The sequence below is a fragment of the Rattus rattus genome, chromosome 6 (assembly GCF_011064425.1).
Source record: "Rattus rattus isolate New Zealand chromosome 6, Rrattus_CSIRO_v1, whole genome shotgun sequence".
NCBI lineage: Eukaryota > Metazoa > Chordata > Mammalia > Rodentia > Muridae > Rattus > Rattus rattus.
In genome coordinates this window covers 153,610,966-153,634,478 of record NC_046159.1, presented here as the reverse complement: position 1 = coordinate 153,634,478, position 23,513 = coordinate 153,610,966, and the positions used below count along the sequence as shown (strand labels likewise).

The window sequence follows — 23,513 nt, the reverse complement described above, 5'->3', positions numbered from 1 at the left end:
CACAGCACCAAGTCTAGGTTGGGGTTGAAGCACTTTACTGCAGGGTGGGGACAAGGGGGCTTTAAATTATTCACTTAAATAAAAATGAGGAGGGGCAGGAGGAGGGGAGCCCCAGCCCCCAGCCCCCGTCCCCTGCCCCTTAGTCCCTCTGCTATGCCTCTGGACAGCAGCTACACAGGCATGGGCATCTCGTTGTACTCGTCCACACCTTCACACTCATCAAACACTGGCTCTGCCTCATTAGCATCCAGCTGTGAGAAGAAAGGGAGGGAGGGTTGGCTTTTATGGAATCATGGAGGAGACGACTGGAAGGAGAGAGAGAAGAGGGTGAGGGGTGCTTACACATTTCATTTCTCGCTCGGTGAAGATCCGGGTAAGTACCACCATGCGCAAAGGCACTGTGAGGATGAGGATGAAGGGGAAGGCCAGGGAAGCAGCTGTGGACATGACCGCCCAAAGCAGGGCCAGGCAGAGCAGCTGCAAGGCAGTGAACAGGTGCATCCGCATGGTCCGAACCTGGAGGCAGAGATGAGGTGAGCCTAGACACAGCCCAGCCAGCCAAGACGATGAGTGTCCTTCCCCTCCCTGGGAGATGAAGTACTACAGGATTTCCAGAACTGCTCTGTACAGGGAGGAGGCCAACAGGCTGGCCTTCAGCGCAGAAACTAACCTTCTTGACATAGGTAACATCTGGGTGGTGTTTGGGCGGCATGAGTAGCAGGTGCAACCGCTCATAGAATTGGATCCCGTTAAGGGAAGTAACTCCCATGTATAAGAAAATGCCAAAGAGCACAGCCAGGGGGATCTGCCGCAGTAGGTCCCCAATGACCATGGAGAGTCCTGGGAAAGGGGAAGAAACAGTTGGTCCCCTCCAGTTGGTAAACCTGGGGACTTCCCAAGGAAGGTGAGGTTCAGAGTATAGGCAGCATACCCACAAGCAGGGCCACCAGCAGCCCGGTCACCCGCTGCTCCTTGACTTCCTGAATCTTGGGTTTGTCACCAGGTGCCACAGCCTTGCTCATGACAGTGAGTGCATTGGCATGAGTGACAGAGCGGACAGTGGCAGCAGCCAACCAAGGCAGGCCAAAGAGGGCACAGATGCCACCCATGGCTACAATGAGCAACAGATCAAGGTGGAAGCCAGATCCCTTCTGAAGCATCCGCTCTTTCTTGGAGATGATCAACCTGGGGGGAGGGAGGCATTGTGAGACCCAGGCTACTCACAGAATGAGAGATCATTATAGCATGGCCCCGCTGGTTCTGGTGGCTTCTGTCCATCCCACTGGGACTAGACCTCTGTTACAGAGCTGAACTTGTGTCCTTAGTCTGTACCTTGCAGGATTTCTCCTGGCAATCCCTGCTAGGCTAGCCTGCGATCCCTGTGCCCTACCCAACCCCAGCTAACATCAGTGACGTTTCTGTCACCTAGAAAGGAAGCTAGTTAGCCTGGCTTTCAGGGTCTCCTGAGGTCATTGCCCAATGGCAATAGGCCTCGCATCCCTATGTCTGGCTGAGGACCCTGATCCCTCAGCTAGGATAGCTCACGTGGTGATCTGTGTCTCCATGAAGATGAGGATGAACACCAGAACGGCAGGCAACAGGCTGGCCACCATCATCCACACAGGGAAAGGGGTCTTCTCTCCGAGGGGGTTGATGACCCAGCCCCGTTTGTCTGGGGCTGTCACTGAGAACCCACTGGGCACACTTAGCTTCTGCAAGGCAGAGACAGTGTGCTGTTCCATGGAGGGTGCTCCATGGAACACCAGAACCGAGGGGTAGAAAGCCCGGGGCAGCAGCACTGTTCTGCCACTTGTACAATGCCTTACCTGGGTGTAGGTATCCTCAATACTGTAATCCACAAGCACCATGATGAGGATCGCGATGGGCACCCCAAAGTCCCCAATTACCCGCCGGATCTAAGAGGGCAAGCACCATGCTCAGAGGCCTCCTATCCCATGCAATTCCCCAGTACTTCAAGCCATCCCCTTCCTGTCTTCAGCTCCTCCAGTCTGCAAACATACCCGGCCAGGAAAGAACCGGCTGTTCTTGAATTTGCGCAGGAAGAAGGCGATGAAGAAAGTGCCGGCCATCAGCACCAGCGATAGCAAGGCAGTGTTAGGCTGGCCCCGGGGCCTCTCCTGCCCAGACTGCCCAGATGCACTGCTGTTGTCTGGTGCCAGTGTGGTTGCTGCCCAAGTCATGTTGTTACTGCTGCTGTCTGCCTCTGAGTCGTTGGAGACTGAGCAACCATGGAGGGGGTGCTCCTGAAAGATCTGGAAAGGAGTCATACAGGACCATGGGCTGAGCTGGGGCCAGGCTGGATGTTGGCGGGCTGGAGTGGGAGTCTGGCAGAGGCCAGCCTGCCTTCTAGAAGCTTGTCTTACTAGGTTAAGAAAATGACTTTGTGCTTGCTTCAGCAGCACATGGACTAAAACTGGATACAGAGAAGATCAGGCAAGGGCTGGTGTGCACCTCTCCAGTGTTTTTAAAAAACTTACCCATTCTATTTTAAGTTAACACTAAATCATTATCTCAAAAAAAGTAACCATCACAAATTCACACGCACAGGGTCTGACCAGACACACAAAGCGTGAAATGTATGTGTGGGAACTGCTTTCACTTAACTTCGTTCATTGGTTTTTGCACCAACATTACGTTTTTCTTTTACTTTATTGCATTTATTTAGTATGTGAATGTATGCATGCATGCACGTATACACATAGTAGTGCAAGTGTGTGTGTGTGTGTGTGTGTGTGTATGCATGTGCATGTGTGCGCACCTGCATGTGCCACCCATGGCACCCATTGTGGAGGTTGCAATGACTTTTGGGAAGCAGTTGTCCTACTATTAGGTGGGTCCCAAGGATCAAATTGGAGTCATCAGACTTGGTGGCAAGTAGCTTCACCCAGTGGGTCATCTTGCTGGCCCTCTACCAATATTTCATTTTCCCTTTTCAAGACAAGGTCTCTCTGTGCAGCCCTGGCTGGCCTGGAATTCACTCTGTAGACCAGGCTGGTCTCAGACTCAGAGAGATCTCCCAGCCTCTGCGTCCTCCGCTGGAGTGCTAGGATCAAAGGTGCACCAATGCACCCAGGCCCAAGATTTCTTAATGGACTTCAGCACAAGAATCTCGGTTAATTTTATGAGTTCCAAAAAGCCCAAATTATATTTCTTTAAGCTTATTTTACTATTATGGCATTTTTGACTCCAGTTTTTTTTTTTTTCTGGAGCTAAGAACTGAACACAGGGTCTTGCACTTGCTAGGCCAGCACTTTACCACTGAGCTCGAACCCTAACCCCTATTATGGCATTCTGAGAGTAACCATCTCCTTCATCTTCACTGCCCAAAGCTTGTACGGACCACGGCCTGGAGCAGCTTCTTAAATGTCAGTATCTATGGATGGATGGCAATGTTTCTCCTCACATATGTGCCTGTTCAGAATTTCAGATTTGAAAAAGAATGCCAAATATTTTCATACTCACTTACATGTAGGTATCTAGAAAACATTCAGAGACTTTGGAAACCAACTGTCCAGCCTCATGTTGAGCAAGCATGATGTATATAATAAAGAATTTGAGATGAAAAATGAAATCAAAGCAAAGACCTAGTTGAGCCTAGAGAGTCTGGTACAAGCAAGCATAAGGCTACCTGGGATAGTGGGGGAGGGAGTGGGAGGGAGCCAGAGCCCAAGCTGGGCTCCAAAGGCTAAGGGAAGAGGACCGACCGGGGCTCCTGAGACGCTTGTGTGTTGGATATCACACTGTGACTGGGTGGGCCATCTCTGGGCCCTCATTTTTACATTCTTGGATTCGAATGGAAGTGTGTGTTATCCTTGTTATTCAAAGTATGTGAGTTCTGGGCTGGAGAGATGGCTCAGTGGTCAAGAGCACTGACTGTTCTTCCAGAGGTCCTGAGTTCAAATCCCAGCAACCACATGGTGGCTCACAACCATCTGTAATGGGATCTGATGCCTTTTTCTAGTGTGTCTGAAGATAGCTACAGTGTACTCACATACATGAAATAAATACATAAGTCTTTTTAAAAAAACTGAGTTTTTGAAGGAGTTGATGTGATGCTGTGTGTTGGTGATGATGAGGCCATGGGAAGGATGGGGGTGGGGGTGGGAGGGCCAGCAGGCCAGCTGTAGCCAGCCCTGTACCTCATCTCTGCCACACTCCCAGTAGTCTTCCTGTTCTACCCACCTCCTCCAGCCCTCTCTTGACTCCATGTCACTCTGTGCTCATGAACAGACTCCATGGGATGTCAGAATCAGCCCGGAGTGTAGTCCAGAAGGAAGAACCAAGATACAAGACATATATAGGCATAAAGAGAGAAAAGCAAGGGCAGACAGAGGCCAGCAAGGCGGCTCCGTGGGTAAAGGTGCTTGGTGCTAAGCTGGACAATCTGGGGTCCATCAGAGGGTGAACGAGTGAGCCAACTCCCTTGGGTTGTCCTCTGAACTCCACACGGGCACTGGGACACAGCCGTGTGCGTGCATACACAGATAACAAATACAATCGAATTAAAACATTTCCCCCTAAAGATGAGACAGGATGCCCCCGGCGCCCCTGTACCCCATGCATACCCACCTTGATCAGCTTATAGAAGGTCTCATAGATGAAGATGAGTGATATGAGGAAGGCAAAGATCTCCTGGGTGAATCGGGAGACAAAGCGGACCAGGAAGCTCCCCTCCAGAGCCACCATGAGCAGGGCCAGGAGCACCAGCCAGAAGCCAATCCAAACTCGGCCCACCAAGTACTCCAACTGGTTGCTCTTGCAGAACTGGGCGGGAAAGGTGGAAGCCCTTAGGGGTGCTAGAATTCACGTCTGGGAAGGACAATCAGGTGGGACAGAAAGAGCTCTTACCGAGAAGAAGGCCTCCTCGAAGACCAGCAGAGGCCCCGAGAAGCCGATCACCAGCAGCGGCTGGGCGCCCAGCAGGCAGAAGATCACTCCCTGGAGCGCTGTGGACATGATCAGCTCTGACACTCCGATCAGGTCCTGTGTCTTCTCCCCTGAAGCGGAGAGGGGCAAGCTCAGCCTGGTGGCCAGGCCTGTGCACACCCGCCACTCCCGCTATAACCTCTCCTTACCCAGTAGCCCCCCAAAAGTGATGGCAGGCGACAGGGCGGCAAAGTAGATGAAAATGACAGCAGCCAGGCACTGGGGGTCTAGTGCATCTCGGAAGTCACTCAGGTAGTGCGGGTAGCGCCGCCGCACGTCACGGATCAGCCCCCCAAAGGGCCGGCCTGTCCTCCGAAGGGGATCATCTTCAGCTGCACCTGCCACCTCTACCATCTGCAGGAGTGCTGCAACCCAGGCCTCCATCATCAGGGTGCCTGTGGCACCTCCCCTCCCCCCAAGAGGCCCTCCTCCATGAATGCAGACCATGCTAAATACAGATAGAGATAATGTAGTTGGCTTCCGGTCAGGTGCCTACAGGCCGTCCACTGCCCATGAGCTCCCTCCTTAAGGTAGCATCACCTGGCCCAGGCTACTCGGGCGGGCGTACCCTTATCTTGGGCAGACTTGGGCTCTAGCCCAGCACCAGGGGGCAGCAGGCGGCCCTGCTCCTCTCGCTTCTTTAGCATCTGGCGCTGGAAATGGGCGACAGAACGCAGCAGCTCCTCGCCCTGCACTTCAGAAGGCGGTAGCACAACACTGCAGTCCAGGAAGGCATTGATAGCAGTCAGCAAGTCATCCCGTTCATCCGCCAGGTAGGCTGCCTCGTGGAATTGCTGCCGGAGCAGACAGGAATCAGGGAGCATACAAGAGAGGGGCAGAGGCTGGGAACTGGGGCTGTACGAGGTAAGTGGCCGGGGCAGTGAGCAGCACAGGTAAGCAGCTGACCTTGTCAGACATGAGGGTGGAGATGGACCGGCCAATCTCATGGTAGTCCATGTTGGCGCTGCTGGGCCCCAGCAGCAGGAAGAGGAAGCGCACAGGCACAGGCACCTCCAGTACCGCATCCAATTCCACAGCCTCCCGCAGGCGCACAAAGGCCATGGTGGGGCGGGAGAGGAACTCCACACAGCCTAAGGAAGTGGAGCCACTGTGGGCAAGAGCAGGTGGCAGGACCCCTCCATTTTCCAAGTCCTGGATGGCCCAAAAGCCCAGCTTCTAACACCCCTGACTTCCCTCACATACCCACGAGGACCACTGTGGCCTCCGCGTTCTCAGGGATCTTCTCCAGCAGCTTCAGCTCATGCTTGGACTTGGAGCGGGTAATACCTGCAGGTGGGGCTGGGGGCGGCAGCTCACGCTGGGGATGGGGGTGAGAGGAACAGGACAAATCAGTCCAGGCAGCACCTCCCACACACCCCGGCTGCATTTCCACGTTGGGTTTGCTCAGCCCCTTCTGCCAGCCCCTAGGCAGGATGTATCCCGCTTCACCTCTCTATCCACCTCCAGCCGGGTCTCAGGAACACCACCGATGAGAGGCTCAGTGACGTGAGGATCACTCTCAGTCCCCTGGGTGTGGTGATGCCCCAGCAGAGAGCCCAGAGAGCCCGCTGAGATGTTCCGGGGGAAGGAGAATTCTTTCTCATCACATGGGTGGCTGGTAGACAGAGGACAATGCACATCAGGATCGGCCACCGTGGGGCTAGGGAACAGGTAGGCGGAAGGTGGCTGGGTTCTCCTGGCCTGAAGGCCATACCTGTGTTTCAGCAGAAGGGCTCGTAGCACATTGGCTCTGTCCTCTGCTTTGATCTGGTCAGAGATAACCATCTGCTCGACCACCTGATGGGCCACCCCAGGCAGGGTCTGCTGATCGAGGTCTAAGAGCACAGCTCCTGCCATGAGGGGTAGAGAGAACTTGTTACCCCAGAACCAGTAGCAGCAGTAGGGAGCAGACAGGAGGGAGAGTGGGGCAGGCTGGGCAGGCTGGGCAGTCGGGAGTGTAGGCCAGGGCCTGGACTTGAGTGCCGGCTCTGCCCCGAGAGCCTCTGCCAATTTATCTTTCTGACCTCTTGGCTATTCTTTTCCCCTCCGAGGAATACTACATGAGGCTGACTGAAACCACCACGATTTAGTTTCTGATTCCCTAACCAAGGAGCACCCAGCTTAGGTTACCCAGGGCATCCACTACTAGGCTACGTCCTCTTTGACATGCTAGAAAGTTATTCCTGTTATTAACCCACAGCGCTGCTTCTCCATGATGTTCCCAGGGTCCTACATCTCCCTCATGTTCCAGCTAGCCGGTGGCCTTGTCCACAGGACAGCCTGGGGTCAACTGAAAGTTCCCCAACTCCCTGCTTCACTTCTGCAAGCCCAGTGGGGGCTTGCTGGTCACTCAAAGACATATAGAAAAGAAACTCCTTTCAAAAGCTACCAGACACTTATCTGGCAAGGTCAACTCTCCAGAACAAAGAACTAAGGAATAAATAGACTTCAGTGCTTCTGAGCAGCCAAAACAGCCTAAGAGATAAAGCTCTCCCCTCCCCTCCGGCTTCACCCAAAGCCCAGAAACCTCACTCGCAGCCTATTTGCTTTCTGTTTGGAAACAATTCCAACAGTGGAGATCTCAGTCCTCAGCTGCTTAGAAACAACCTTTCAAAGAGCAACTGGGAGTGATTGCCCAACAGGAAGGAGGAAGTAAGTCCACTGTGTCCCGCACCTGTGGTTTTTTGTTTTTTTCAGTGAAGTTTAGAAGCCTTACAGGTTAGGTAATATTCCCAGATCCTCTAAGAAGTTAACACAGAGGCTGGGTGTGGTGGTGCATGCCAGTAATTCCAGGACTCAGGAGGTAAAAAGGCAGAAGGATAAGGAGTTCAAGGTGAGTGTCAGCTACAGGGAGTTCAAAGCTAGTCTGGGGTATTTGAGACATCTCTAAAACAAAACATGCTAACAAGGCACACCAGGAATTTCAGTCATTTTCATAAAAATCTTTGCTCTCAAGTCACTTCAGCACCTAGGAAGAAAAGCATCAGCTACGGAGCTAGAAGCAAAGAGTTCTTGGAGGAGGTAAACTAAAGTATTACCGTGGGCCAGTGTCCTGCGGAGCTCCAGGAGGCTGCGGAAGGACAGTGACGCCACGTGAGGCTTGCCCCAGCGCTCAGTCTCCTCTTCCACGTCCTCCTCAAATTTTATCCACCGGGCTGTCTCCCGCCACTGAGGCTCCTGGTTTTTGTCCAACTGCAATTCATTCAGCTCTACGAACACCTTGGGGTGAGATGAGAAAGTGCTGTAGGAAACAGTGTCAGGGGATGCTGGGACCTACTTCCGGAGAAGCAGCATCAGAAGGGGCAGGCGGCCATGGGCCATGGTGATGGTGCACGGGCATGCATGACTGACTAACCAGACATGAATTTCCCTCATCTGTAAAATGGCAATGATGCCCACCTCCATGGCAGATAGAGGACTGACTGAGTCAAGTCTGTGAACCGGACTCATAGAGCCAAGTGCGGTCACCATACAAAGAAGCCACTGCCTTCTGGAAACCTACACAGGACTGACAAGACTAGCAGCAGCTGAGTGATGGAGTATTCCTGAAGTCCCAGCCCTCAGGACACCAAGGAACAGAACTGCCTTGAGTTTGTAGCCAGTGTGGGTTCCACAGTGAATTCCAAGACAGTCTAGACTACAAAGCGAGACCCCCATATCTATCTCTCTCTCTCTCTCTCTCTCTCTCTCTCTCTCTCCCTGAAAAACTGCATAAGAATGCCAGGGGACAGCCACCTCTCTAGGATGGTGCCAGGGTGGGAGTGGCAGGAAAGAACTTGCTGAGGGTCGGAACAGGCTCTAGCTGGGCAGTGGCCATCTGGGTGGTGTGGGTGCAACATGACCTTGGACTGGACACTCAGCGCAGGTGCAATTTACTATAGTACTATTATACTTCAATAAAAACATTAAAAAAGAAAAACCCACTATGTCAAAGTTCAGAGCCCTACACTCTCAGATGGGCAGTGTCCCTAAATAACCAAGTAACCTTGGCCAAGGAACAGAGCTGGTTTATGGCTGATACCACCTGGCCTACCACCTTCGCCAGCTGTTGGAAGGGTCAACTGAGCAGGGAGGCTGGGCTTTGAAAAGGATTTGCTACTGAAAGATCCCCGTTTGGTCTTAGTGCAGCCATTTCTTAAGAATGAGAATCTTTTAAGCTGGCCCTTGCTTAGCCCCTAGATGTTAGACAATAGACCAGAAAGTACAGAAAGCACAGTCCCACCCACTCTCTAGGAAGCTGCCCAACCATAAGAACAGACGGTATAGAACATATTTACTGCAGGGCAATTACAAGGCAGGAAAATCTCCAGGAAGCTGAATGACCACTATAGATTGTGCCCCAGGACGGGAAAACCTATATCAAGTTAGATGTCCTTGGTACTGACATAGCTGTACTGACATAGCTATAGCCTTGTCCTGGGAACTCCAGGAGAGAAACATCTGCCAAGTCAGATATCCTTGGTCCTTGTCCTGGGAATCCCAGGACGGGAAAACATATATCAAGTCAGACGTCTTTGGTACTGAGATGGCTGCGTTGATATGGTTGCGGCCTTGTCCCAGAAACTCCGGGACGAGAAACATCTGTCTAGTCAGTTATCCTTGGCACTGACATAGCTGAGCTAATGAAGCTGTGTAATCTTAAATGACTATTTAAGCTGTACATTTCTGTTGTTCGAGGCTCTTCACATCCCTCCTGCGTGAGGACCGTGTCGAGCCCCAATGCACTGGTATCCCAGAGTAAACCTCTTGTTTTTACATCAAGACTGAGTCCCGCGTGTTTGTGGGGTGGTGGGTGTCCTCAGGACTGGAGCGAGAGTCTCCTCAATCTGAGGGTCTTTCACTACAGGGAGGGAGCCTGAATGTTCTGCTGTTTTTCCTCCTGCAGACCGCTTACTGTAGCTGACCGGCCATGAGGCACACAGCACCATGTGCGAGATCATACTACCCTAAGGCTGCGGTGGGCAGCCAACCCTAGTAGAGGCGGCTCTGGGGCTCCATGTCACTACGGTGGAAAGAGAGGAGATGGAAGACAGAAGTAGACAGGTGTACCTCATGGGGCTTATGGGGGGCCCGTGGTCGTGCCCGAGGTGTGGGGCCAGGCTCTCGGCCTTCCCGGGCAGCCTGTGTAGACCCTTTGGCATTCTTCCTCACCAAATGTCGCCGTACCCCAGGAACGTCCTCAAACCGGTGACCTGGGGTGAGAACCACAACGGGTTTCTTACTGTTCTTATCCCGTGTCCTGCCAACGGTGAGACTGCCATAGGCCCCAGCAGCACTTACTTTTCATGAGGTCGAGGTCAGCTGTGGCCAGCGTCTGAGCCTCACTCTCATCAGTAGGGACCCTGGGCAGCAGGGCCTGCTCCACCCCTGTCATACTGCCAATTCGCCTTCTCTCCTGAAGGTTGTAACTTCGATGTCCAGGCTGGGCTTTGGTCAGGGGGCGCCCTGCAGCACCTCCGTCGTCACCTCCAGCCGTGCCGCTGGCCACGGCCACCATCTCCTCCACCAGAGTTCTGTAGACAGAACAGCCATGAGCCCCCCAAAGCCAGCTACCTTCCTAGGCAAACTCCTGCACGTACATTGGCCTGCCTGACCTCGGCCTGTCTGGCTTCCACTCTTGGAAGGCGGGCATGTGGAAAGGCTGAGGGCTCTGACAGCCCACGGCCAGTGTCTGAAGCCCAGCTCTAGTCTTTCATGGCAGTACAGCCCCAACAGTTCCCACAAGGCTCATCGGTCAGAAACCTTCCTCTCAGCACAGGCAAAGGCCAGCATTCCTTGGTGTTTTAGAAGGTGAGATTTAACCCGGCATTTATCAACATTGCTTCATTCCCTTGCCCCTTTAACCTGGAAATGAACTCTGGAACTGCAGCCGAAACCGATGCTTTGCCCCTCAGAGACACCAGTTCCAGCGAACTCCTATTCTCTGCCGGTGCCGGCCCATGGCCTTGCTGTGCCAGTCTTGCCTGCTTCTTCTTTCCTTCCTCAACGCCAGGATCTCCCTGTGGCTCCCACCTCTTCCCCTGCCAGCCTGGCACACAGCGAGCCTCTGTACTTGCTCTCTAGAGGGGCACTGTGCCCTTTATTTCCATAGCACATCACACCGCCTGGCACCCAGAAACCCACAGGTCTGTGATAGTCCTAACCTTGAGGTTCCGTTCAAAGTCGTTTCCTCCTGGAAACCTTCTCTGCCTAGTGCCTCAAACTCCTATCAGCTCCTGGGGATGACTCTGCTGGGGCATTGGATGTAGTGGTGTCCCCTACCACTTCAGGTGGTGACATTTCCAAATGGGTGCACTGGCAACTCCCAGAAACAAGAGGGGGCTCCAGCGGGTACTTTGCCCTTGGTCCAATGCCTAAGCCAGTGCTAGGGAGGGGGCAGCTTAGATTGCTAAGCCACCCTGTAATCCTAATCGAGCCCCATTCTCTCACGCTGTTCCCTCCTCAGCATTCACTCAGTCCATGGCCTTGCTGTGAGGCCTCGCTGGTAAGAGGCAGGCCTGGGACCTAGCCTGGTTAGCGCAGGCCTCCCGCCACCCTTCACACCTCCTCCCTGCTCTAGTGAGGGGATGTCTAGTTGGGACACTCTAAGTACAGTGTACTTACCCTGTCTGTGCCCCTTTGCTGGCCCGGGGAGCTGCTTCCTGGTGGGGCGTCTGTGTAGGGGGAGATGGGCTGGTTCTCTCTGCCTTCCTATCTGTACCTTCATCCTCTTGGAGAAAAAACTGCAACAGGAACCCAGATGGAAAGGTAAGTCCAGGCCAGGACCCTGCAGAAGGCTCCTCTGCCAGGGGCTGGGGTACCACTTACCTGAACTGCAGAGGGTGAAGAGGCAGGAGATGGTTGTTGTGGGGGAGCTCTGAACCCTTCAGCTTCACCGACTTCATCCTCATCTTCCTCCCCTTCCTCAATAGTGGGGGTCTCTCCAGTGGGAGAGGCTCCAGGGCGCCTCCGAGGTTTCCGTCCTGGGCCCTGGGGAGTCTTGCGACGGCGGGCGTCGGGAGGCAGGTGGGTGGAGAGTGGATGATGGATATGGTGGGAGGACTGGCGGTGGTCTGTAGGGAGGAGAGGCTTGACTGCAGGCAGGTCCACTATTACCCAGCCTTCTCTCTGTTGGACAGTCTAACCTGATCCCTCAGCCTCCCTCCCCCTGTGTGCCTCCTCACATTCGAAGTCTTCCTCCCCATAGCTGCGGCCTGGCTCTTCTCCTCCTCTGGATCCAGCTTCCTGGAGGATCTCCTCGAACCGCTCCACACCTAAGGTACGAAGTTCATCTTCCTCCTCTTGCTCAGGGAACCCAGGTGTTCCGGGGCTCAGGCTCTCTGGCTCTGGCTGCGAGAAGGAAGCGTGGAGAGAGCACATGGGGTTCACTGGAAACTGTACCCAAAAGCCCTGACCTGCCCGGAGCTTGAGATCCAGTTATGCTAACAACCTGCAATCTCCAATACACAAAAGCTCCACGTACAGAAACCCACCCTTCAAATGCAGGGACCTGGTCCCACGGCCTCAGCAGCTATGCTGTCCAATGCCGGGGACCTGGCACCCCAGCACCTACCCCCCTGTGTAGTCGGGCCCAATCAATCCAGGGCAGGCCCACACTAGAAGACACCACAGAATTCCCGGTCTAGTCCTTCTGCAACCAGGCAGAATGTGAACTTCTCTGTTACCGTGGCAGAAGAAATCCCCTTATCGAGAGGATAACTGCTGATCCTTAAAAGTAGCTTCTGAAGGCACCCATGCTAACTGCCCCAGAGTCGATCTGAGTCAAATCTATCCCTGCCCAGACACGAATGTGTGCTCCTGCTTGCCCAGAAAGCCCCCATCCCCTTCCGTAGCGGCACACATGCCCACCCCGGCAGGCAGGCAGTGCTACCCTTCCCTCACAGCCGGCCAGCCAGCCCCGCCCCTCACCCCACCCCCACTCCCCCCCACCTGAGTCATCCTGCGGGAGTGCAGCAGCTGACAGCACCAGCGAGGCCAGTGCAGGCCAGAACTGCGGGAAAGCTCAGCTTGGCTATCAGACCAGCACCTTGGCCCAGCAGGTCCAGCAGCATTGGTCCAGCCCCCTGCCCACCCCACCCCCAGCAGGTTTCAGCTCCAGGCGCCACCACCAAATATTTGCTCAAGAGCTCCAGGACCTGAAGGGCATCAGGACCTCCAAAGGCCAGGGTATGCCGTCCCTTCCGTGGCAGTGCCAGCTGCTACAGCAAGGAAAAGCCAGGGAGGAGGATCAATCTTGGGGAGACATGCAGGGGTAGAAGTGGGGAACACAGAAAAAACAAAACCACCTAGGGTAGGCACGGAGGAGGGAGGTCCTGCCTAGCCCGTCTCTCGGCAGCTCCAGCAGACTATCCCAAGCACTTGTCCCATTTCCACTAGAAGCAGCTGGGCAGGAGAAAGCCGGCAGTGAGGGCGCAGCTGGGGAGCTAGCCAGGCACCAGCTCCCAAGGAGCTTGTGGGGTGGGGGAATGGGGCATCTCCTCGAACCTGAGGTCGTAGGAGGAAGTCCATGGCGGCAGGGGTGAACCCAGAAGAAGGGGGAGGGCACCAGCCAGTGTCCCTTCCCAGTCACGTGCTCCGATGGGCCACAGTGACCAATATAATGCGGCTGATTGTGCCACCGGAGTTAATCATTAGACTTCTTAGGAAAATCAGAAGAGGGCCATGTGGGGTAGTGGCCACATTGGGGAGGGGGGGAGGGCGGGCCTGGATAGCACGTGGGCCAGGGGCGGGGCCAGTCACTGCCTGCAAGCTCTAACTAGAACCTTGGGTGTGTGTATGTGTGTGTGTGTGTGTGTGTGTGTGTGTAAATCTTCTTGGGGGCCTATGCAGTTAAGACTCAATTAAAGTTAACAGGGTTTAAAAGCCAGGGTCCTCAAACTCCTCCAACTTCAGCTAAACTGTCCTCAACTCCTCGAACAAATGAAGGCCACCTCCCCCTCTTCCCCCTCCCCATTTCAGCATCCTCACACTCTCTGCAAAGTCTGGGCGTGGATGGCTGTGCTTCTCAATCCAACACAGCCTCTTTTTTTGTAGTTTCTGCACCCCACCCACCCGCGCTGGAGCCTGGGCAAGAGCACCTCATTCTCTGGGCCAGCCAGCTCACCTGCAGGCAGTGCTTACCGTGTGCAAAGAATCTGCGCCCGAGGCGGGGCGCCTGGGGGCGCTGCTCATGGCCAAATCTTAGCCCTTCTCACTGTCGCTTCGGCTTTCAGGGCAACAAGGTGGAGGCATAACCTGAGTGGGGGAAAGGGTCAGTCACCATCCGAGAAGAGTAGGCCAGCCCCCCAGCCCAGCTCAAGGAAGAAAAGGAGCCTCAGTTGTCTGCCACTCCGGTGTCCCGACCGACCGTACAAGATCCTTCTAGACTACGAAGGGCCTCAGTGGCCCCTTAGAGGTGGCAAGAACAAAGAGCAAAGTATGTATAGTCAGAAAAGACCAAAGAGTGGCTGGCACCAAGACAGCTGAGAGGACAGAGACAGACAGGGAAAAGGCACGCAGGAGGAAGGAAGGAGTCAAGGCCTGGCCCTGGGAAGAAAACAGAAGAGATGAGGGAGGGAATGAGAAAGAACAGAAAGACTGGGAGTGAAGAGCCAGACAGTAACCAGGGGCCCCTGGAGGTGAGCCTAGACCAGAAAGGGGTGTGGTAGGGAGTGAGACACCCCACAGAGCAAGAGGGGTGTGGAGGCCAGGGTGGCTGGCTTCCCAAACAGAAAGGAGAGGGACTAGAAAGAACTTTGGAGAGAACCCAAAAGGGAAAGCAGGAGGCCTGCAAGTACAGAGGGGCGCCCCACAAAGCAGGCAGGCCGGCCAGCAGCACTTAAGACTTAAGACAGAAACAGGCTCCCCGGTGCAGAACAGGAACCAGCTCCACTCACTCAGTAGGAAGAACGGAGGAGCAGGATGACGGGCTTATAATGGGGGAGGGGCACGTGACATCGTCAGGGGGGTGGGCACAGAAACCCTGAGGGGCAGTCTCTCTATCCCTTCCCTCCCTTGCCCTGGGCCAGGAAAATCTGAGTGACAGGACAGCCCTCCTGACGATGACTGTAGATTGTGAGCTGTGATGGGGGTAGAGGGAACCCAACCAGTGCAAACTGGGGTGCCCATGCACAGTGAGGGCACCACCCAATGCTCTCTAAAGGTAACAGTACTAAGCAGCTTAAGTGCTGCTGGGGGTGAGGTTGCCTGATTTATGGCTACCTTGGCAATGAGATGGACTAGTATACGGTCAAATAATAGAGGTCTGGGGGGATCAGCCCAGGGTGGGGAGTCTGGGCCACACATTCCTGGCAAGAACTCCAACTCAGCTGACTGCTCTTTCCATCTCCCCCCTAAGCAGGCCTTCAGCCAGGGCCGGTCAGTGTGGGGGAGAGGTGTCAGGGAGGGGACCTGGTCTAGGAGGGGTATCTGTTCACCGCCTGCAGGTGCTCACTCCCACCTCCAGGCTTTGCCCTCAGTGTGTTCCACCACCAAGCCCTCCTCCCTCTACCCATTCCCCCCCCCACCACCACCGCTGTCGTAGAATACAAAGCAGCCTCTGTCCAGGGCATCGGTACCGATAATCCTAGTGGGGGCACATTCCCCGGACCAGCCCCGACGGGCCCGAAGGATTAGCATCTCTCCCCCAGCCCAAGGGATTAGCACTCCGGACCCCCACATGGGCATTAACCATTCCCCTAGTGAACTCGTACATTCCACAGCTCTTGGCTGTGGGGCTGGTGGGGGCGGAGAGAGTTTGATAAAATGGACCCAGATTTGAAGCAGCACTACCTCCACACTCAAGCAAGGAACTCCCTACAGAGAAGGCAGCCCCCTAGGACTCAAACTTCAGGCTCGTCCCAACCACCCTGACCCAGCTGCTCCCCCTTCTGTCTGACCTCTTGTCCTGACCTGACCCGCCAACCCTTTCACGGCTCCACTTCTCAATCCGGAGATCCGGGGGGTTGCGGTCCCAGGCAACCCCCAAACTGGCGAGTTTCTGGGGCAGAGGGTCGTCTGGAACCCGCCCGGGAGTGGGAAAGCCAGCTGAAGGCAGCAGCTCCCTGAGACTACCCCCTCCTGGTGACAGGGGGCGCGGCACCTTGGCTTTAGGTAACTCTTAAGAGGCGGACCCCGGAATCTCGCTTCCGACTCGTACTCTCACTCGCCTCCCCATCCTTCTCCCTAAGACCTCGCTCCCTGCGCCCCAGTCCCCGCCCTTTCCTCCACTTCCACTCCCTCGGCGCCCGAGTCTCCAGTCCCCCCCCACCTCCGCGGCCCTCACCCTCCCTCTCCGCCACCTAACTGCTTACCCGCTAGCTCTAGATTTCGTGTCCCGGGGGTCTCCGGGTCTCCCCTGATCCTCCGGAACCCTCGCGCGCTCCCGACGATTTCCCGGTGCCCACCCCGGGGCGCGCCCCCGCCGCTCCCAACTTCTCCCAACTCAACTTTCCCCCGCGCCGGGCAGGCCAGCCTCCAGCGTGCGCGCCCCCCGCAGCGCGCCGTGCGCGCCCCCGGCGCGGCTAGCTGAGAGGCGGAAAGCGGACGCTGAGACTCCGCGACGGGGACGCGCTCCCAGGCACAGCCCGACACCGCTGGCGCGGCACCCGGGCTGTGCCTCCCCCCCACCCGCGGCGAGACTCCGGGGACGCCTTCTCTTGGCTTTAGTGAGCCACCTCTGGGAGGAAAGAAGCCAGCTTCACGTTGGGGATCGAGGGCATGGAGTAGGGCCGGGAAATTGAGGCGCAGGGAGCTGAATTACAAATTTTTTGACGTTAAGGTTCTGCAGGGCCCTTTCCCAAATAACACCACTGGCTCCAAGAAAGCCCCGTTGTCAGCCTGAGAGAACAGGGTGGCCGGCGAATGTGAGGAGTAAAGACGCTGGAGTTGGGTGGCCGTGACCCTGAACAGATGGAAAACAAGACAACTTGTTGAAGATTCCTCACTTTCCCTAGAACTACCTCCGCGCCGAATGGAATCCTATTCACAGCCGACACCTTTATTTTAAAGACCTTTGCGTGTCATCTTGTTTTCTCAACTAAATTATCAATTATTTCAGATAAAGAATTCACTTTATGCGTCTTCGGTCTGCCACGTGGGCAAATCACAATATTGTTTATGCAATAGCACTCAGATTTAAGTGAGTTAATTAACAAAAGGTTAGCGCCTACTCTGGTTCCGGCGCTGAGGAATGCTGTTTGGGGCCATTTTTGCCCGGTTCACAGCCCTCAAGAATGCAATCATGAGACAATTAGAGAGTAGTGCAAGAAAATCTATAATCAACTCCTTTATAGGGTGAGGTAAAGGCTGCTTGCTGCAAGTGTAGCATCTGTCTGTGGTCTTGTCTGTTGAGGGAAGTAACTGACCTGCCAGTCTTCGTGGGCCACACCCTGGCTGACTCCAGTGGGCCTGCTCTGAATACTGGGATCTGGGGGACACCCAGGCTCCAGTCAGCTGGCCTCGGCATGTCAAAGTGGAGCCGCTGGAGTCCGGTGGGTTTCGAGACGATAAAATGGGCCCAGCAGAAAGAGGGGACTTTGGCGTGTGTCCTTCCACTCAAATCCAGACTCTAACGGGGCACACCTGTCTCGCTGCCCAGCCCTGTGGTCAGCTGGTCCCTGTGAGGTCATCAGCAGTAAGACATCGCTCAGAATCATTCCCCAATCAGTCCTGGGGTCACCAGGTGGCCTAGGGAGAGGTGAAAACTAGTGCTGAAGCTGTGTCAGGAGGTCGCTGGTGACTCAAAACACCCAACCAGGTCAGAGCCGGGCCAACAGCGCTCGGGATCTAGGCCGTCAAACGCAAACTTCAAACAGAGAGCACCCCACCCCCACCCTCACTGTATTCTGGAACGCGTAGTCCGGGAGCGGCCCTTTTCTGGAAGGCTGTGAGCACAGAAAAGGAATAATAACAAGAGCGGGGCACACTGGGAGCCTCCGCGCCTTGGCGGAGACGCCCGAAAAGCGGACACGCGATGCTTCCTGGGAGTTGAAGTTTAAGGTTTGCCTCCGCGATGGAAACGAGTCCCTGGAGTTGAGCGCTGCAGAGAGCCCGAGCGCAGCCTGTTGGGCCTTGTAGTCCGCGTGCCTTCCGCCACAGGCAATCTTGGGAAACATGGCCGCCCCGGGACTACAAGTCCCAGATGCCAGTGCGTGGTGAGCGAGTGGGCGGGGCTGGAGCTTTGGGTACCACCTCCTCTGCAACGCCGGGGCCGGGAGTCTTAGAACCGAGGGCCCGCAGGGGTCCCCGTGGCCGCTGCGATGCAGAAATACGAGAAACTGGAGAAGATTGGGGAAGGTAATGGAACCACGAGATGTTCCTGCAAGGTCTTTTTCTGAAGACCCTACTTGCAGTCCCAGCTCCCTTACCGTCAGCTATGCCTGCAGGCTCCGACCTCAGCACTGGCCAAAAGCCCTGGCCGCTGAGCCCAACACCCAGTGCAGAAACCAACCCTTCACCCTGTGTTAGCATCTGCGGCAAACTCTTGCTCTTAGCCTTAGCAGTCTCTGTGGACCAGCCTTCCTAACCGCGGCACTTCCTGCATTTCTCATCCCTAGCCTCAGCATCACTTGCAAACCTCACCTGGAATCCCTGCTTCAATTCATTGCAGAACCTCCAACCTTAACATTCTTGCAGGCCATCATTCCTCTCCTAGGTGACTCCTTGCTACTTCCCGACCCTACCCCCACCCTGGAGCTTATGACAGATTCTCCCTGCAGCTGAAGCCTTGCGCTCTTTTAGGCACCTTCCCCTTGACATCCTCACTCATAAAACTACTCTGGCCTTTGCCCTGGAAACCTACCCTTACACACTAAGATATTGAGAAGGATCCGCTTCCTCATCCCCGACCTTCCCCTAGGCACCTATGGAACTGTGTTCAAGGCCAAAAACCGGGAAACCCATGAGATTGTGGCTCTGAAGCGAGTCAGGCTGGACGATGACGATGAGGTAGGCCTAGGGCATGGGAGGGGTCTAAAGCCTATCTTGGGCTGTGTGTGACTATTACCCCCTTGCATGTTGTAGGGTGTGCCAAGTTCAGCCCTCCGGGAGATCTGTCTACTCAAAGAACTGAAGCACAAAAACATTGTCAGGTAAGGTCTGTTGGAGAAGGTAGAACCTCCTCATTAGACTGGGCTGGTATTGGGATGTTAGAGGCCAACTTGGGGATCTGGTTAAGCCTTTCATTTTCCGTAGGCTTCATGATGTCCTGCATAGTGACAAGAAGCTGACATTGGTGTTTGAGTTCTGTGATCAGGTGAAAGAGGGCTTGGGGGGATATTAATCCTGGGAGGGTGTAGGACTCCAGACTAAGGTTGAGCTCTGCCCTTTTCTCCTCATTGCCACCTCTATTTAGGACCTGAAGAAATATTTTGACAGCTGCAATGGTGACCTGGACCCTGAGATTGTGAAGGTGAGGGGAAGGATGTCGAGGGATTCGTGGTGCCTGGGTGTGTTTATATAAAGTTATCAGCACTCTTGAGTGTCAGGTTGGGGGCTAGGGTCCCAGACGAACCCTGTTTCTGCTCACTAAGGACTACTTGTCTTGGTGAACGTTTTTAATGTGGTCACCTTTGACTTGCACAGACAGTATCTGATTTCAGTGATGTCATTTGCACTCCAGAGATGAGACATAAGAGAAACTATCTCCTGGATTCAACAAATACCAGGCCTGCACAGTACCCATACTTCTAACTTTAGCACTCAGAAGGCTGAGGCAGGGCGATCTCAAGTTTCAGACCTGCCTGAGAGGTTTGATGTCTCAAACATCAAAGCAAAATCAAGACAAGGGGGATTGGACAGAAGGTTCAGCAGTTAACACATATTACTCTTGCAGAAGATGTGAGTTCAACTTCCAGCACCCACCTGAGGTAGCTCACAAACACCTGTAACTGCAGACCCCGGGGATCCAGTACCCACTCTTGGCCTCCAAGGGCACCTGCACTCACATACATACCCTTCTCCCCTGGACACCCATGTTCGTGCATGCATACATATATACAAACATAATTTAAAAATAAAGTAAATCGAGAGAGAGAGAGACCAACAAAATAAATATTTGCTGAAGGTTTTGCTGTGGACCAGTCACTATTCTAGGCCCAAGACTAAAAAGTACCTTGGCCCAAGTTCCAGGGGAAGCGGGCCCTGAGTAATACTATAGCTTTGTATTTGTGTTGATGCTTATGGTGTGTGTGCCCACTTGCAGCCGTGTAGGGGAGACCAGCATGGACTGGGAGCACAGGAAGGTTCACCAGAAAGCTGTGAGAAGCAAGGACAACTTGGTTACTGTTGTACTGCCCCCCGACCCCCAGTACCTGCAAATCAGATTCTCGAAAGTAACTGATGAGAGGCTGAAAAGGTAGCTCAGTTGTTAAGAGCCTTGTCCAGACCCCGGGCACTTGGGACAGTGGCAGGTACATCTCTGAGGTCAAGGCCAGCCTGATCTACAGATGGAGTTTCAGGACAGCCAGGGCTATATAGAGAAAACCTGTCTCAAAAAACCAAAACAGTAACATAGAACACTTGATGTTCTTGCAGAGGACTCTGTTCCCAGAATTCACATTGGGTGGCTCACCACTGCCTGTAACTCCAGTTCCAGGGGACCCTACCCTTTCTTTATGCTTATGTGCATGCGTGGGCGTGCATGCACACTCGTGTGCACACACACAATGAACTTCTCCGCTTGCTGCAAGTCACATGGGCTGTAGGGCAAAGTGGGTCTGACTCCGTTCTCCTTACCTCCTTCCAGTCACTCCTCTTCCAGCTGCTGAAAGGCCTGGGATTCTGTCACAGCCGTAATGTGCTGCACAGGGACCTGAAGCCCCAGAATCTGCTCATTAACAGGGTATTGCTCTGGGAACAGGGCGTGAGAAATCAGAAGCCGGAGTCAGGGATGGGAAGCACTGAGGGAACAGGATGGGGAGAAGGAAACTGGAGCCTACCCTGAACCATTTAAAAGCCCTTCCCCATGTTCCCTTTGTGTTATCTCCCCTCAGAATGGGGAACTGAAATTGGCTGATTTTGGCCTGGCCCGAGCCTTTGGTATCCCAGTCCGCTGCTACTCTGCTGAGGTGAGCCTGGGAAGTGGTGTGTGAGGTTGCGGGAGGGAGTCCCCCAGTGGCTTCTCTACACCACATCATTTCCTCTGCTCTCTGAGCCTCCTGGACCTCCCTCCAGCTCTCTAAGTGGGAGGGGGGGTCCCTGTGGGTGGGGTCTTCTCCAGGTGGTCACGCTGTGGTACCGCCCACCGGATGTCCTCTTTGGGGCCAAGCTGTACTCCACGTCCATCGACATGTGGTCAGCCGGCTGCATCTTTGCAGGTGACACATTGGGGTTCTGCGGAGGTACTCTCTTTCCCAGTTGGGGTAACAAAAAGGGTCTAGAGGAGCTCATGAAGGAAGGGAGAGGGAGCTCTTGGGGCTGGGGCTGGAAGGCATAGGGGCGCCTCAGAATGATGGGTCCTACATGACTGTTCTATCCCTGTTTTTTTCCTGCAGAGCTGGCCAATGCAGGGCGACCTCTCTTCCCCGGCAATGATGTGGATGACCAGCTGAAGAGGATCTTTCGATATCCTCCCAGTGCCCCTAGCCTACGCTCCTTTACCTCTTTGTAGAAAGGGAGTGGGCCTAGAGCCTAGAGCAGGGGTGAGGGTTAGCCATTGCTTGCCCTTCACATTGTCCTTGCATGGATGGAGTCACTGTTGAGAGAGGTGGCCTGTTGGTAAGGACGGCACTCCTGACAAAGCCATTAGAAGTTGTTTCAGTAAGCCTTAGGAAGGAACAGGGTTCTTGGAGAGAAATGACTTGATTGTTAGGACCACAAGCATCAGGGGTCGGGTTTTCCTACTCAGCTATAAATACTGTAAAATGGGGTTCATCTCAGGCTGGGCTGGGGGAAAGAGCATGGTGGTATAAGAGAAGGGCAGGTGGGAGTGAGGAATCCCCCCCCACACACTTGCTCCCCACAAGTGACCCTTGACCACGTGGACACACTGCTAGGGACACCGACTGAGGAACAGTGGCCTGCCATGACCAAACTGCCAGACTATAAGGTGTGCCTAGCTCTGGGAGGTCTTGGTTCCTTAGAGGCCCTTTTATTTTCCAACTCTGTGACCCATGCTTCTGACCTGACTCTGCCTGGCCCCTCCTCTGCAGCCCTACCCAATGTACCCAGCTACAACATCCTTGGTGAATGTCGTGCCCAAGCTCAATGCCACGGGGAGAGACCTGTTGCAGGTAGGTGCCTGGGGGGTGGGTAAAAGATGGGGGCATTTGCCTGTCTGGGACTAGAAACTGGGGATTGTATGCTTGCCCGGAGGCTGTCCTAGCCTGAGCCACCTCTGCCTGTCTTCCCACTGCAGAACCTGTTGAAGTGTAACCCAGTGCAGCGCATCTCGGCAGAGGAGGCCTTGCAGCACCCCTATTTCTCTGACTTCTGTCCCCCGTAGACTCTCTGACCCCTGGCAGCCAGGCTGGGGCCTGGCCTATTTAAGCCTCCCTCCCAGGAGGGTGGAAGAGTAGGGTATGGGATGCTGAGTACCAGCTGTGCTGGGCCCAGCCAGGGGCGAGTTACCCTGGTCCGCGGTTTCCCTCCCTCCATGGACTTTATTTAATTTCATAAATTGGTTCCTTTCCCACAGTCTGATGATATGATGGTGGGGTGGCTCTGAAGGGCGACTGGGGACCCCTGCTCTGTGATTTGGCCCACAGCTTGTACAGTGAGCTGCTCATGTCTGCTCTGTCTCTACGTATCCTGAGATCGGGAACAGGAGGCCATGATCCCCGTCCTTTTGATTGTGTCATGGCAGCCCTGTCTCACACTCAGGCTTTATACTCCCGCACACTTCTCTCCTCTGCCTAGAAGGGCCAGATGCAGCCTTGAGGTAGGATGCCACGGCCCGAGCGGGAAGCTGAACCTTTGTCAGAAATGGAGAACGGGCCAGGCCTCTGTATCTCTGTGTCCTGTAAAGAGCCTTCCACATCTGTTTTCTCATACTTGGAGCTGTCTGCTGGAGCAGGAGAAACCTGGAGCTGTGTGGGTCTCTTCCATAACTGCAGCCCTTCCCACTTCCTGTTTTGCACTTTTCCAGGGCTTAGGGTACAGTGAGAGTAGGGAACGGGAGCTGAGGCAGATCTCCAGGGGTGCCCTCTTGACAGGAAGGGGAAGGGAAAGCTCTTTCCCGCCCACTCTCAGCTCCTGTGGAGAGGTCAGGAAGGCGGGACGCTGGTTGGCGTTCTTACACGTGGACTAGTTTCTTGGGTAACCCTGCCACTTCCACCGTCTCACTGAGCTACTTAGAACTTTGTTCCAGCTCTCCACTGTTGGTGCAGTGAATACCTCCTGACCATGCCCCCTGTGGGCCATCACCTAAGCTCTGGGCATGGAGAGACTACCTTCTTAGACATTGTTGGAGGTGGGCCTAGTGGTACTGGCCGGTATTCCAAACTACCAAGAAGCCTGAGGCAGATGTGCTGCAAGGCTAGTGTGGGCTTCAGAGTGAGTTCAAGGTAATCTGGACAACTTAGTGAGACTGTTTCTAAATAAACAAGATATAAAAAGGGAAGCCAACCATGGTGCTATATGCCTATGAT

General features: G+C 54.5%; 2 protein-coding genes across 8 annotated transcripts; one reads left to right on the top strand and one right to left on the bottom strand.

Moving 5' to 3' along the window:
• Positions 1-14: 14 nt before the first annotated feature.
• Slc4a2 (solute carrier family 4 member 2) lies at positions 15-17,314 on the bottom strand. 7 transcript variants are annotated; one of them, XM_032907122.1, is made up of 23 exons: positions 17,292-17,314; positions 14,068-14,181; positions 12,111-12,276; positions 11,755-11,999; positions 11,551-11,669; positions 10,228-10,460; positions 9,997-10,139; positions 7,986-8,166; positions 6,662-6,797; positions 6,397-6,562; positions 6,151-6,265; positions 5,854-6,038; positions 5,516-5,741; positions 5,097-5,312; positions 4,870-5,018; positions 4,591-4,785; positions 2,022-2,273; positions 1,827-1,916; positions 1,546-1,712; positions 932-1,185; positions 671-840; positions 343-516; positions 15-251 (listed from the first exon to the last, which is right to left on the bottom strand). In XM_032907122.1, the coding sequence occupies exons 2-23, from the start codon at positions 14,116-14,118 to the stop codon at positions 171-173; spliced, it is 3,714 nt and encodes a 1,237-aa protein (XP_032763013.1). In that variant the 5' UTR covers positions 14,119-14,181; positions 17,292-17,314; the 3' UTR covers positions 15-170. The 7 variants fall into 7 exon arrangements, with proteins under 7 accessions (XP_032763013.1, XP_032763010.1, XP_032763011.1 ...); XM_032907119.1 differs by lacking the exon at positions 17,292-17,314 and adding an exon at positions 16,239-16,408; XM_032907120.1 differs by lacking the exon at positions 17,292-17,314 and adding an exon at positions 15,825-16,106.
• Positions 17,315-18,090: 776 nt separating this feature from the next.
• On the top strand, positions 18,091-23,485 carry Cdk5 (cyclin dependent kinase 5). The gene is made up of 12 exons (XM_032907131.1): positions 18,091-18,222; positions 18,785-18,873; positions 18,949-19,016; positions 19,120-19,180; positions 19,280-19,336; positions 20,672-20,767; positions 20,919-20,993; positions 21,146-21,242; positions 21,420-21,489; positions 21,913-21,973; positions 22,077-22,157; positions 22,283-23,485. Exons 1-12 carry the CDS (start codon positions 18,186-18,188, stop codon positions 22,367-22,369), a joined length of 879 nt encoding a protein of 292 aa, XP_032763022.1. The 5' UTR covers positions 18,091-18,185; the 3' UTR covers positions 22,370-23,485.
• Positions 23,486-23,513: the final 28 nt, after the last annotated feature.

Excerpts from the sequence above, each read along its gene's own strand:
- Slc4a2 (XM_032907122.1), bottom strand. The coding sequence starts at position 14,118 with ATGAGCAGCGCCCCCAGGCGCCCCGCCTCGGGCGCAGATTCTTTGCAC. Across the intron at positions 8,167-9,996 it reads CCCCCCATAAGCCCCATGAG|GTGTTCGTAGAGCTGAATGA; the intron begins GTACACCTGTCT and ends TCTCACCCCAAG. Across the intron at positions 5,313-5,515 it reads CAAGTCTGCCCAAGATAAGG|CACTCCTGCAGATGGTAGAG; the intron begins GTACGCCCGCCC and ends CCTGGGTTGCAG.
- Cdk5 (XM_032907131.1), top strand. The coding sequence starts at position 18,186 with ATGCAGAAATACGAGAAACTGGAGAAGATTGGGGAAG. Across the intron at positions 18,874-18,948 it reads GGCTGGACGATGACGATGAG|GGTGTGCCAAGTTCAGCCCT; the intron begins GTAGGCCTAGGG and ends TGCATGTTGTAG. Across the intron at positions 19,181-19,279 it reads TGTTTGAGTTCTGTGATCAG|GACCTGAAGAAATATTTTGA; the intron begins GTGAAAGAGGGC and ends ACCTCTATTTAG.